The 14,425-nt window shown below is 35.8% G+C and overlaps 1 protein-coding gene across 1 annotated transcript; it reads right to left on the bottom strand.

The window, feature by feature from the left end:
- Positions 1 to 4,423: 4,423 nt before the first annotated feature.
- LOC148647123 (uncharacterized) lies at positions 4,424 to 14,406 on the bottom strand. Its single transcript, XM_088609360.1, has 3 exons — positions 14,296 to 14,406; positions 6,107 to 6,630; positions 4,424 to 5,457 (listed from the first exon to the last, which is right to left on the bottom strand). Exons 2-3 carry the CDS (start codon positions 6,621 to 6,623, stop codon positions 4,937 to 4,939), a joined length of 1,038 nt encoding a protein of 345 aa, XP_088465486.1. The 5' UTR covers positions 6,624 to 6,630; positions 14,296 to 14,406; the 3' UTR covers positions 4,424 to 4,936.
- Positions 14,407 to 14,425: the final 19 nt, after the last annotated feature.

Genomic DNA, 14,425 nt, shown 5'->3' with positions numbered 1-14,425 from the left:
AGCAGAGCAGCTACTGTACGTTGACACCTGAGTTCATCATACTGACAACAGGCTTCCACACTGGGGCTGGAGAAGTCCTCTGACCTTACAGCCTGGGCGAGGGAGCAGGGGAGCTGGGGAGCATGTGTCTTCGTCTCCAGAAAGCCACCCCAAGGCAGTTCACAGGGGGATGTTGACAAACAGGAGCACAGAGACTTTCAGGAAGCAAAAGGTCATGTCTCTTGTGAGACAACAGTTTTCAACTCAGGGGCAGCAGCAAAGTTCAGACACAGAGTGGGTCCCCACCGGTGGGTTCATTCCAACATTTGTTTTCTGGAACAGTCAGATGAGATGGTCCTCCTGCCCTGTCCAGGTCACACCCTGCTCCCAGGCTCTCCCTTCCACCCACACAGACAGTGAAACAGAACACAGGCAGTCAGGGAGTGACCACGGACCATGGCCCACGAGACCAGCAGACAGGAGATCTAGTGCAGAATCTGTAGGTGTGCAAGTAGGAAACAGTGGAACTCAATACATCCATAACCAGACAGGCGAAGCCATGACCCATCAAGGCATTAAACAGCAGAGAGCAGAAGCCTACCTGACCTCCTGTGACGCACTGAAACGACAGTCTGGCCCCGGTGGGAAGAAAACTCACGAGTGAAACTCCTGCCCAAATTGCAACGGGGGGGACTCATTGAAATTTAAAAAGATTCTGATTTTTCCTATTCAACCAGTGCAATCTGTACCCTACGGATCATAAACTTCAATTTTATTTATGTCAGTCAACATTATCTTGTCATGTAGCTATAGCTACACAGGTATAGTACACTGTGCAATTGATTATCTTTATAATTATTTAGTGCAATGATTTTGTATTAAATATTGTATAGATGAAAATAAAACAGCTTCATTACTTTAAACATACACTATACTCCGCCCTTCATACAGTGTGAATTCATTTCTGGTCTCATCTGATGTATTTTTGCATTGGAAGAGAATTCAGATAAAGTGTGCTTTCTTCTGAAGCAGCCTACAGGATACCGTACACAGTATCTCCTGTTGAGTCCTATGTTTCTCCAGCACACAATGCAGTGCAGTGTACCCAGCTCAGGAGAACAGCCTATGACATCATATATGGAGACATCAGTTCAGGCAGCGTCACCAAATCATGGCACGGGTATATCCAATAATTCCATCCATGTGGATGAATTTGTTTGGCCCTCACTGATATTGTGTTTTAATGTCCTGCCTTGCTTAAATTTCTCTTCTACTTTATTTTCATGTCATTTTTGCTTGCAGTTATATCACCCTGCAGCTCTCAACTGGCTACCCACTGAAGCTCAGCAGGGTTGAGCCTGGTCAGTACCTGGTGAGTAGTACCAGTACCAGTATGTGTGGATTTACAGTTTAAAGCAGTGGAACTGATTGCACTTATAACTGTTCATAACGGAACCATCATTGCTTTTATCTCTAAATCCCACACAACTGATCCTAATGCTTATCATGATTCTGTTCATATTTGCTAAAAATTGCTAGATTTCATTTTGACTAAACCCCAGTCAAAAGTAGATCTATACAAATTCTGCAGCGTTGGATATTGAGACCATCATTAAACCAGCCAAGCTCACTGTAGCTTCTAAATGTGTTTAGCGAACAACATAAGTTGTACATACACTGACGTAAGCATTGCTATTTCGTAAGTACGAGAACAGTACCTCGTAATTACAAGATAACAAATTATCTCATAATTACGAAATACTTTTCTCGTAATTACTGTTATGCCGGGCCCATGGTCGGAAAAGGGGCACGGCAAATTAATTATTTTTGGAGTCTGTTCAGCGGTGAAGACTAAGGAGTTTACTGGATGATGATAAAGGGAAATAGAAGGAGGGATATTAGATGGCTGTTATGCGCAAATGAAGCAGGTAGGGCCTTGCCTTGCAATCTCTAGGAAACCATTATAGGCATGGTGAATCGGAGATTCTCAAAACTTACCTTATATGATTGGAAATGAATACGTGATCGGATCAACGGAATGCTGAGAAGAAAGAAGTGCTCTTTTCCTCTGGTTTAACAGTCTGTGCAGCAACAAAACAATCAATTTAAACAAGAGAGTGTGGTGTTTCTTTTTGTCCATGAATAAATAAAGTATTTTTGTGTTGAATTAAGTGTCCTTCTTTCAGTTGGGTAAGCTTGATTAGCATGAAACAGCTCGTGGTCATTGTTATGATTTCTCTGTTTTTATCAAAACCCTCAACTCATTCACTTGTGGTTATTTTGGAAACATTTGGACATGTTTCTATTAACTACATTGCTGTCGATATTGTAGCAATAGACAGAATGAAACACTTGGAGTTTGTAATGTAGGGCGCTCTGAATGAGTTAAAGATTGATGCAGGACAAATAAATGATTTCCCTCAAGCTATACTGTAGTGGCAGTACAGTAGCAGTTTGAAATTATTCATTGTAGTTAATAAATCATTTAGCTTTGTACATATTGTGATATTAAGAAATATCAACAAATTCAGTATAGTGTCCATAATATTTGCTATTTTAGTTTTTCAAAGAAAACTCATCCCGACAGCTGGGTTTGAACCCCAGACCTCTCACATGCAAGGCACATGGCTAAGCCCCGGACCTACACACTGCTTTACAACTTAAGCATGATGCAGATGTTTACAAAGAAAGTGTACTACCATGATAAATTGAGCTATATTAATATAATTATATTGTTATTAATTTACACGATTCCATATTAAATTCCATATTAATCAAATTCTAAAAAGTATGTGTGTTTTTACTGTTATAACGAGTGCAAATATTCATAGAAAGGTTAAAACATTATAACGTTTTATGAAGTATATAAACTTATTATAGTCAGAAGGAGTAAAAACGTTTCCAATATAAACACAATATGTAACCGAATGAAATACTTTGATGCTTAAAATGTTTAGGAAAAAAGTGGATTACTGGTGTGTATTTTTTATTTAAACTACCAATACCAACCATATACAGTTTACATAATATATTTATGTTCCTAAATTAATATTGTTTATGACCTTCAGACATGTTATGCTCCTCTTCTTTTTAGGCTCAGCTACTAAAATTTCCCTTTTGTTGTAAAATTCCATATTAATATTCAATATTAAGTGGATTTAAACATGCACAGTAAAGAGATTAAATGAAGCAACCAATTACACACGTACGCCGCCTGTCGGTCATTTTGGCCAGCCAATCACAAACTGCGGTATAACGCGCTAAACTGCAGATAATTTCATGCAGTATGGGGTTTTACCGTGCATTTTGAATGGGTGCATCTGTATCTAGTGCTTCTGTTTCTACTAGATTATCTATATATAAATCCTTTATTATACTGTACATAGATTACAAGACAAGGGTGTTCTCTTTCCCCCTCTTCTTTTTAATCTTAATGACATCCAGGAAGTCAGTCCTAATGGCAAATATAAAATATTTTTTTTATGAGGACGACAATTTATTGACACTAACAAATCCTAAATCTCGAGAGCTTCTTGTTCCAGATCACCCAAAAAGACCAGACTGGAGCTACTGTAAGTACAGTACTGAACAGAGCTTGCTATTCTCTGTTTTCTAGGGAAGTCTGTTTTCCTGTGCAAAGAATCCTTTGGTTAATAAATGGCCTCTCCTGGCTGGTGAGTGCATTTTTAAAATAGAGAGATTCAGCAGGTTCCCTTCATTTAGTGGCATTTGGGTTTACAGTGAAAGATTTAACCTCAGGTCGTATTCTGGTTAGTTTAGAAGACTTATCTTTTATTTTGGGATATTGTAGACATTATAAAAATTCTTGATAACTTTGGGCCTCTGAGACACATTATTTGAAAGTTTGTACATACAATAGTATAACTTGTGTGAGGTATGTTTATACTGTGTGTGCGTTAGTGTGTGAATTTAATTATTAATAAATATTTGTTAATCCCAGTGTGCCTGAATTATTACTCTTTTCACCAAAGCTGTCCCGGAGAACAAAGAGCTCATGTGCCACTAACTATACCAACAACTCTGGTGTATTTTTGGCCACAATGTTTTACAAGTCTGGGGATTATGATTATTTATTTCATTTATTGATTAATCTGCTTGGTCATTTCCTGATAGATTTTTTCATTTTCACAACTCCCTATTTGTAACTGTATTAGCCCCTCTCTGTAAGTGCACTGTTCACGTACTGTGATATAATAAAAATGTTTTATAATATATGGTTGATGTCTATAATGCAATAATATATTTAATTTAATGTTTACTTGTACTATTTTTATGTTTCTAGAAGTTCCCCTGATGAAAGACACATTTCTGATTTAAGTGTTATTGTGTTATATAAATGTAAAACATTATTTGTGCAAACTAATGTGCACAAAACCAATGTGATTGCTTTGTTTTATTTATCCCAATAATATTATTATCAGGCTTCTTTGTTCACTGCTACTTTATTAAAAGATTACATTGAGAAAGCATTGTATATGACATTTAAAAATAATAATTTGATAAATGTCAAAATAAGCTTGCAGATACAAAACTAATGCTAATGCTTTGATATTCTTAGACATATTTGCATTTTACTGAGTGTCAAATACTGATAATGTAAGTGAATGTAAAACATACAGTAGAGGCAAATCTATACAGTATGTCAGCCGACATCGCAACATTTCTACAAAATACTGTTTCCAGGGAGAGCAGAGTACAATATAACTTTCATCCACAGTGAGCTTGTAACCAAAAAATACAGTATTTATACACTTCAGTTTTCATTGGAACAACGATGGTAAAGATTAGGATTAGAGCTCTGTACTGTATAAGATTTAAACTTTTTTCCCATTGCAACTATAAAGCCACTCACTAGTATTACACAACAACAGTACCTTGTTTTATTTATTTTTTAATTGAGTAAGTCATTAATTTTATGATTTTATGACAAGCCTGTTCATATTAATGATACAATAGTTTCCTGATCCTCTTGAAAAGAAATGGCTTTCAGTTTCTCATTGTCTTCTCTCAAAGCACTTATGAGTGTTGCAATATCTTCCTGAAAGAGAAGATGGTATTTTTCCATGCCCAAGATTTCACACAGTTTCAGAGAGATATCCTGTAGAATGTTAATCACCACATCAAAGATGATGACATACTCAGTCTGTTTCACCAACACCTGTGCTTTCCCTGACAATGTGTTGAGCATCTGTGTGGCATTCCTCAAGTCTTGCTGGACAGTCACCATGTATGAGATCTTAGAGGAAATGTCTTGAATGTCATTCTGAATTTGTCTTAAGCATGCATCAGTGTTGTTGAGCTCCTCTCTCTTCTTTTCAACCATTTGCTCATATTCCTCTACTCTACTAAGAGATGTGGTGACATTTTCCTCAGATGTCCTCAAAGCCATTTCAGCAGTGTTGGCAGCCTCTGTGGCATTGTTTAAGTCCGTTTGATAGACACCAATCAGAGTAGCTCCTGAAAAATGAAAAAAGGAAAAAAAAACAATAGTGTATTATTTTGTGTCCAGGAAAGACCAATATGAATTGATATTTTCATATTTTATTCTCATCCTTGTGTGAAAGCACATTCACCAGGAACCTCTGGGGGAATAACCTGCTTCTTTCAGTCACCTGACCAGTTGCTGGAAGATAATTGGCCAGGAGAAATTTAAAAGTGGGAAGTGGAGGCTTTCTGGGTAAGTCAATGGAATTATGTCTGCCATCTGGAGAATAGAAGGCCTATTGGCTCCACTCAACATAGAGAAAAGGACTGACTGACCACCGAAGGGAGACTGAGACTGTGTAAATATTGTTTTGAAGCCAGTAAATGGCTTAGCTGCTTGGCTATGATAGTCAGAGATTTTATGCTTCTGACTACACTTTTCGATGAAGGTTTCGTTTTGGTATTTGGTTGTGGCTGTTTTTTTCTTTATTTCACTGTAGTGTAAATAAAGAACACTAGTATTTTTTAATCTTAATGCTGTAACAAACTTCTGATTTCAAGTAACTTTGGGGTATAATGTGGATATGTAAATATGTTGATTCAGTGGTAGAAGCAATTTTGGCACTTCTTTCTACCAAATGTTATTATTACTGTACACTACATGTCCCCTTTCAGCACTTACCTATTATAGTCCCAATAGTAGGAATAAACATCAGTCCAATTCCAGTGTTTCTAATAGCTTCATCATGCTGCATTCTGGCTTTAATATCATTAACAATCTGCTGTTTGGACTGAAGATTACTTTTTGCTGACTGCAGTTCATTTCTGTGTCTCTCCAATATTTCAGTGTTGGCTGTGAGCTGGTCTTTCAGGTTGGCCAATTCTGTTTTCTTGCTACCATGTTCTCGTTGCAGCCTGCCCTTCTCCATTGTCAGCTCCTCACAGTGCTTGTCCACCTTTTCCACTTTGCATGTTGCAGCTTTATCTGATCGTTCTAGCCATTCCTTTGCTGCCAGAATCAGTTTCCTAATGTCTGCATGTTCCTGCTCCATGTGATTTCTGTCCACAACCAGGAGAATCGCAAAGAGATTCTGCAGTGAGAGGACACCTTCCTTCATGGATGATATAACAGCCTCACCAAATTCCTCCAAGTCTTCGTTACAGATGACAGCGAGTGTCTCTACAGTTGACAATGACATGATTTCTCTACAGAAGAGAAGATTCAAGTATTAGAGTTCAATAAAACAGCTATTACTACAGATTTAAGTTCAATATTGTGAAACATGCAAATGCAGCCATTATAAATGAATGGTACAACCCCGTATCGCGCGAAATTATCTACAGTTCACCACGTTGTACCGCAGTACGTGATTGACTAGCCAAAATGAACGACAGGGGTCTCATGATGTATTGGTTGTTAGTGAAACGATATAATCATTTAATCTCTTTACTGTGCATGTTTTAATCCACTTAATATTGAATATTAATATGGAATTTTACAACTAAAGGGAAATTTATGTAGCTGAGTAAAAACAAAAGAGCAAAAGAGGAGCACAACATGTTTGAAGGTCATAAACAATATTAATTTAGGAACATAAACATATTATGTAAACTGTATATGTCTGGTTTTGGTAGTTTAAAAAAAATATACACCCGTATTCACTTTCTTCCTAAACATTTTAAAGTCTTTCATTTGGTTACATGCTGTGGTTAATTTGCAAAAGTTTGTATGTGATCCTGACTATATTAAGTTTATATCATTCATAAAAAGTTATAATGTTTTAACCTCATCTATTGATATTTGCGCTCGTTATCATAGTAAAAAAACGCAAATTTTTTAGACTTTGATTAATATGGAACATAACATGGAATCGTGTATCTAAAGAATTTAATAACAGTATTAATTTAAGGATCTAAATTTATGTATCTTTATAGCTGGTAGTATTACTGTAATCCACTTTCTTTGTTAACAAGTTTTATTTTTAATTTGACTCATTCACGCATGTCAAAGTATTATGTACACTATATTAACAGTTTTTTGTATATATATTATAACATATTCACTGTTAAGTTATATTAATAATGAAATAAAAATCGTGAATACTGTTAACTCTTCAACCGGTTTAATTCAAAACACTTTATTCAGTGGGGAATTTCACAGACGCCTTAAAATGAAATCGTATATATTGTGATTAGGATTGAGAATAACAAAGTGGTATTAAAAATACCACTGAAACTATAATAATGTGTCTGGTCATTATTAACAGTATCAATTTAATTATAATAATTTCAAGCTTCTTGTATCTTTTTCAGAGTCATTGTTTTCCTCAGTTTTCATGAGCTTCGCATATTAAAATACTTATTTATGAGACACGATGTTTCAGATTTCAATAACTTTGCCAACTAGCTAACACTTCAGCTAACACACAGAAGCAAACTGAATATAAAATGTGCTTGCAAGAATAGTGATTACAAACATTAAAAAACATACTTGATTTATACTATTATACTGTACAGTGTATCAAAATAAACTATGGTGACTACACTGCCCACTAAACCTCTTTCCCACATTTTCACGGGGGCAAAGTCACGTAGCTGATTCACAGCTGGATGCAATTTTATCTAACAATTCAGACATTTGTTAACATATTTACTTAAACTAGTTCAGGTGGGTAGCTGTGTCAGCATGCATAGGCTGCAAAGGAACAAGTAATAGTTTATTCATGCTGAAAAGAGAAGAAAGAAAACAAAATGAGCCTAGAAGGTTCCACGGCCAAAACATTGTGTTTTCTTTCTTCTCTTTTTGTTATGAATTCGGTAGAGGGACCGAAACCAGTGAGTGAACCCACTTGCGGGAGCTGACAAAGCCTAGCCGTGATCCAAAGAAAGCCGTAGTCAAAGGAGTGAGCCGAGAGTCCAGGGGAAGCCAGAGATCAAAAGGGAATGAGTTACCGAAGCCGAAGCGTGATCCGAAATCGTAGACAGTAGAGCAATCCAATAGTCCAGGTGTAGCCAGTGATCCGAAACAGAGCATAAGTAACGAAGCCAAGCCATGATCCGAAAAGCCGTAGTCAAAAGGGAAAAAACCGTAAACCGAAAGCCAAGACAAACACAAGGTAGAAGTAGGAGTAGCGCAACCAGGAAGCTCGAGAGGAAAACCAATACTGAGCAAAGAGGTAGGGAAAGACAGGTGTTTAAGTAGGATGAGACGGGGGTGTGGTGGTGAATAGGAAAACTGACAGGTGAACTGATTGATTGGGGTTACGCCTACTTCTGCCTCTTCCGTTGCCGGGAGGCAGGGATCGTAACACTTTTCAACATGGAATAAACCTATTACTAGTTCCTTTACTTAAACTAGCCATCTCAGTAATTTCACTGTGTTAGTCTCACTGTACACCCCAGGGCTCATTCAATGTTCACATTCCCAGCAAAATAAAAAACCCAAAAAAACGCATTGTTACCTTGCATCAGAGGGGAAGGAAAAGTGCCTGCGGTCATTTTCTTCACTGACAAAGTTGATTTAAACTAATTCAAAGGGAGTATTGTGTTAACACAAACTCTGCTTAACAGAGCCTCTTGTAAGAGCTAGGTGACTTTCTGCTATCTAAACCAGTTTTTACAGCTTTTAAAATCACGCAATGTTTGAACAAGGCAGGAACACGTCATTGTATCTTATTTTTTATTTCATTTTTAAAAATAAAATAAATAAAATATCCTGTTTTTTTCTTAACACTAGTTTTTCCATACTGTACTTCTAAAACTTGAACAAAGACGTGCCACATGCAAACAGCATGATGTTGCATCGTTTTAAAGCCACTACAGTACAGCTCATGGGAAATACATTTTATTTCTACTGCATCAAAGGCTAACTCGTTCAGAACGCCCGACATTACAAACTCAGAGTTAAAAGGAACATGTCAAAATATTTCCAAGTAATCACAAGTGAACGAGTTGATGGATTCAGTAATAATAAAGAAATCATAACAGTAATCATGCAATCCAACTGAAAGAAGGACACTTAAATCAATATGAAAAGACAGTTAAAACACTTTTATGTACATAGATTGAGTCTTTGTGTGAGCTGTAAGTTCTTTTAGCTTCTTAATTAAACATTTGAAACACTTAAATTAATCTTTAATCTTTATTAGTTTAAATTAAAATAAAATTAAAACTTATTTTAAATTAATCGAATCCCAGGTGTGAGTTCATAATACCAGAATTACGTATCCCCACGTCTGCGAAATGCCTGATCATTTACTGTAAAGCTTTCAGTGCTTTGTTTATGTATATTCCAATCGCAGTGGGGGCAGGGTGTGTGGGGAAAGATTTAGGCTGCAATTGAATTGAGGTTTTTATTTTTCACAGCTTAAACATTGTTATCTCTGAAAGCGTTTTCTTCCCTCTTAAGCTGATCTTTTGCTGCCAACATATGCCTACACAGCTCCCTACATGAATTATTGTACTTGACTGAGAAAGCTTTAGAGAACTTAACATTTTTATTTTCAATCAATTGTAAATATGATGTTTACATTGGTGTTTTTATAAATTTTTCACTTAAGTGTATGGAGGAATGTCAGCTGTCAAGGAAAGCTCCCCCCTTTCCCCCACGGACAGACTGATAAAGCAATTTTGAAGTGTTAACTATCCAGCCATTGCAAGCCACTGCAGCAGCAACAAATAAATAAAAAATAAACATTTTTTCTCCTGAAGGTAACTGTAACAAATTGTCACGTTTCACATACATGTGAAACAATCATGACATTCTCATCCAATCAAAGTTTTGATGTTTTTTTTATTTTGAAACTGTGATCTTTGACATGCAGGTGTGAAGTAGAGTTAACAGCTTCAGATTTAAAGGGTTATTAATAATATCTTCCGTGTTACATTAACATTGGAATGTTCTTACAAGTGTAAAAAGAGGTGATACACAATGTGTCTCCTCTATAACTCTTCAGTTTACAGAGAAATTCTGCCAGAGCCACACAACATTGTCCAATAATACTCTTTTTGTGTTAAGCAGAATTTGCGCAATAAGCACATTGTTTAATGGGGATGACATTACCCACATCTATATCACTGTACAACATAGGTTTGAGTCGGAGTGTCTGTTAATAAAACAGAACGCCTTTCAATACATATAACCACTGCTTGATTTCTTTATCCATTTCAGCTAAGTGAGGGGAATTAAATCAGCCAGAAATTCGGAGTGCCAATTGTAAAAATAACCCTTCTTCCTTCATTTAAAGAATTAAAGAATTAAAGAATTTCACGAAGAAAGTTTGTAATGTTCTGTAGGGTGCTCTGAATGAGTTAAACTTTGCTGCAGGTCAAATACTGTAAATGTATTTCCCACAAGCTATACTGTAGTGGCAGTACAGTAGCAGCTTGAAAATATTCATTGTTATTTGTAAATCACTTAGCTTCGAAAATGTTGTGATATTTAGAAATATCAAAAATGTCAATATAGTGTCCATAATATTTGCTATTTTAGTTTTTCAAAGAAATGTTTATATGTTAGAGGAAATATCATGGTGATAACTAAGATTGAACGCCTGGCTTCCAGCATATAAGGCACATGCCTAAGCCATTATGCCACACACATAATCACAATGGTAAGTGTTAAACTGATGCAGACATGCACTACTGTGATAATTTGAGCTATATGAATATAATTATATCATTATCAATTTCTTTAGATATGCGATTCTATATTATATCCCTATTAATCAAATTCTAAAAAGTACTTTTTTTTTTACTGCTATACCGAGCGCAAATATTCATAGGAATGTTAAAACATGTTTACGTTTTATGAAGTATATAAACTTCATATAGTTGAAGGAGCACGTAAAACCTATTCCAAAATAACCACAGTATGTAACTGAATGAAAGACTTTTCAATGTTTAGGAAGAAAGTGGAATACTGGTGTGGATTTTTTTATTTAAACTACCAATACCAACCATATACAGGTTACATAATATTTTTATGTTCCTACATTAATACCATTTATGAGCAATCTTTTGGAAAACATTATATGCATGGTGAATCGAAAATTCTCAAAACTTACTTTGGGTGATTGGAAACGAATACGTGATCGGATCAACAGAATGCTACGAAGAAAGAGGCGCTGTTTTCCTTTGGTTTAACAGTCTGGGGAGCAACAAAACAGTCCACAAGACTGAATGACTGAGACAAGAGAGTGTGGTGTTACTTTTTGTCAATGAAAAAATAAAGTAATTTAGTGTCGCAACAGTTAAACTGATGCAGACAGTTACAAAGAAAGTGGACCAAGGTTGTACTTTGAGATTACAGCCTATCCAAGGTCATTCATTATTAATACTATTAGTAATATCTTCTGTAAAGACTTTAATGCATAAAATATTTATGAAAAATTGAAATATTTATGATGGAAGTGGAAGGTTGTGTACTTTTGTCCAGCTGAGCAATCTTGCTTTTATAAAATATACTAACTTTTTAATGTTTAATGATTAACATGCTGTAATACACAATTTAAAATTAAAAGTCTAAAGAGTATACAACTTAAATTCTTAATTGGAAAAACGATTGCCCCTTAGTAGCAACCGGGATTCAAAACCCGGTGTTTTTTGGCAACAGCTCAAAGGCTATACATGAGACAGTAAGCTTTATTAGCTCTACCTGGCAGTTTTACAAGGTGATTCTAGATACTATCATAACATGCGGTATGATGCGGTATGACGCGTTGTGTTGTGCCATGCCTACCAAGTTTTACCGCAGCGTACCACACTCTGTAATGGATCTGTAATTGAGCAATAAACTACTCAACAAGTTAAAAGACAAAAGATTCCAATTACTGTATTTACAAACTGAAACACACAAAGTTTGCTATTTACAGATTACGGATTGAATTCATATTGGAATCTTAGCATTATAGTTTTGAGCATGTTTATATACTGTATTTGCATGTACTGTATGTTTTTACTTCTGTTACCAGTTAATGTTATCATTTGTTAATGAATGTGATATTTTTTCTTCTTTCCTTCAGTTATTTTTAGATACAGTTTTCAGTTACTTTTTATTAAGGCAAACCATTGGTGTGCTCTATTAGGTATTTTAAGTGGCAAATTTCCTCTTCAGATTAATTTCACCCATACCTCTTTTTATGAATGTAATTAATTCCCTGAAACCCATTCATCTATATTTCATATCACACATGGCTTGTACTACTCCATAGGCTCTCTGCTAGCTCTCACACATACTAGTTAGTGGAATATGAGGTGTACACTCGATATGAAATGAGTTGCATGACACCTTCCTTTTTACTCTCTACATTTGCAGGAGCTTTCTAAATTTCTTTAAATTGCTTCTTCATAGTTTGAATTCACCTTTCATTAATTCAAATTTGGGTAACAATTCATGTTCCAAAGCATTGCATTTTCATAAAAAGAACATTCTTAACAATAGGTATGGGTCTATTAAACTTATGATTCGTGTAAGGTAGGGGTGTCAGCTGACTGCTGCAATTTTTTGTGCACAACTTACTGAAGTTTTAACTTTTATATTTTTCTCACTGTTAGTGGAGTGAAATACTGTAGATGTTAACTTGGTTGGTTTATGATACACGCTGCTAGCAGGCTGTGAAGCCTAACTATAGGTAACTATAAAAATCAAGGAAATGACAACATGAAGTGTATTAATATGGTTTAGGGTCACAATGTGACACCAGAACAGCTTCAATGTGCCTTGGCATAGATTCTACAAAGATCTAGAACTCCACTGGAGTGATGTGACAGTTATTCAGCATGATTTTGTAATTATTATAATTATTGGCATTTATCTTGTCCTCATGTCCTCTAGGGGGATTGAGTGGCCCTTAACCATGTCTGAAAAGCTCCTCACACAATTACAGAGCCACCAGAATCCTTCACCATGGCAAACAAGAACTTAAGCCTGTTGACTTCTTTTGGAGTGGACAACATATGTACTCATCTGCATGTACTCACTCATCTGACAACTTCAGTAATTCATTGTTTATCCTTAAAGATTTATTATTAGATTTAAGAATTATTGTTAGGTGTAGTTAAACACTTCATAACTGAAGAAAGATACAAGATGTTAACTTTAAGTTCATTCTGCATGAACATTAGACTTCTAAGCAACAGGAGTTTATGGCAGGAAAGGGAGAACTGATAAGGATTCCAGATGCAAGCTAAAAGAGCTAGGGAACCCCCTGGGCACTTAATCCCTGACCATTTGGCCAAAAAGCTGTAAACTGGCCAAATACCATGACCCCCCTCTTTACCATAATACCAAGTGACGTCAGAAGCGGAAAGAAAATACTAAATAAACTAAAAGTTTGTACCGGCACATTGAACAATATTTTGGTTTTGTTGTTTCTTGCGGGGAAACAAGACTTCGGCTTTATTGTTCCTTGCATGCAATAAACTCATCTGTTTAACTTCATCTCGGGATCCGGAACCTTATTCTTTCTGTTACAACATATCCCTGACATATATAAAATATACAAGATTGTTTCCAGATTACAACATTAAAAAAAAAATATTTTTTAAATAAACTTAAAACTTACTTATTTTCCAACATGCATCATTGCATTAACTTTCACCATTTGTTTTTGTATTGCAGCTGCAACAGTCACAGATTTTTGCACAGGGACTATCCTAGCTGTTATTTTAGCATTCACAGCCACCTCTGGGACTGTCGACAATAACAATAGAAGATTTGGTGCACAGTTTCAGTAGTTCATTAGATATAGTCAGAACTACAATAACAACTCAAATTTACTCACAAAGTGTTGGGTATGTATTTTTCTAACAATCAGTGCTTTTCTCAGATTAAAAGATGTTTTCTCTAACAATTGAATTGTTGTTGCTTACCTTTGTTAACACTGTTAAGATCTGTGAGTAGTGTAATCTGTAGATAGATCTTGTGCTTCTGTGGGCTCCTGGCAGAGAGATTCAGTTCCCAGTACTGCACACAATACCGATACAAAGCTACAGAGCTTTT

Source organism: Lepisosteus platostomus, chromosome 16 (genome assembly GCF_059453375.1).
Source record: "Lepisosteus platostomus isolate fLepPlt1 chromosome 16, fLepPlt1.hap1, whole genome shotgun sequence".
In the NCBI taxonomy this organism is placed as follows: domain Eukaryota; kingdom Metazoa; phylum Chordata; class Actinopteri; order Semionotiformes; family Lepisosteidae; genus Lepisosteus; species Lepisosteus platostomus.
Note: the sequence above shows the minus strand (reverse complement) of the source record. Positions and strands in the feature narration are given on the sequence as shown.

What these genes read in the sequence shown, in the direction of transcription:
- LOC148647123 (XM_088609360.1), bottom strand. Translation starts at nt 6,623, where the DNA reads ATGTCATTGTCAACTGTAGAGACACTCGCTGTCATCTGTAACGAAGAC. An exon ending in TACTATTGGGACTATAATAG is followed by an intron (nt 5,458 to 6,106) that starts GTAAGTGCTGAA and finishes TTCATTTTTCAG; the next exon opens with GAGCTACTCTGATTGGTGTC.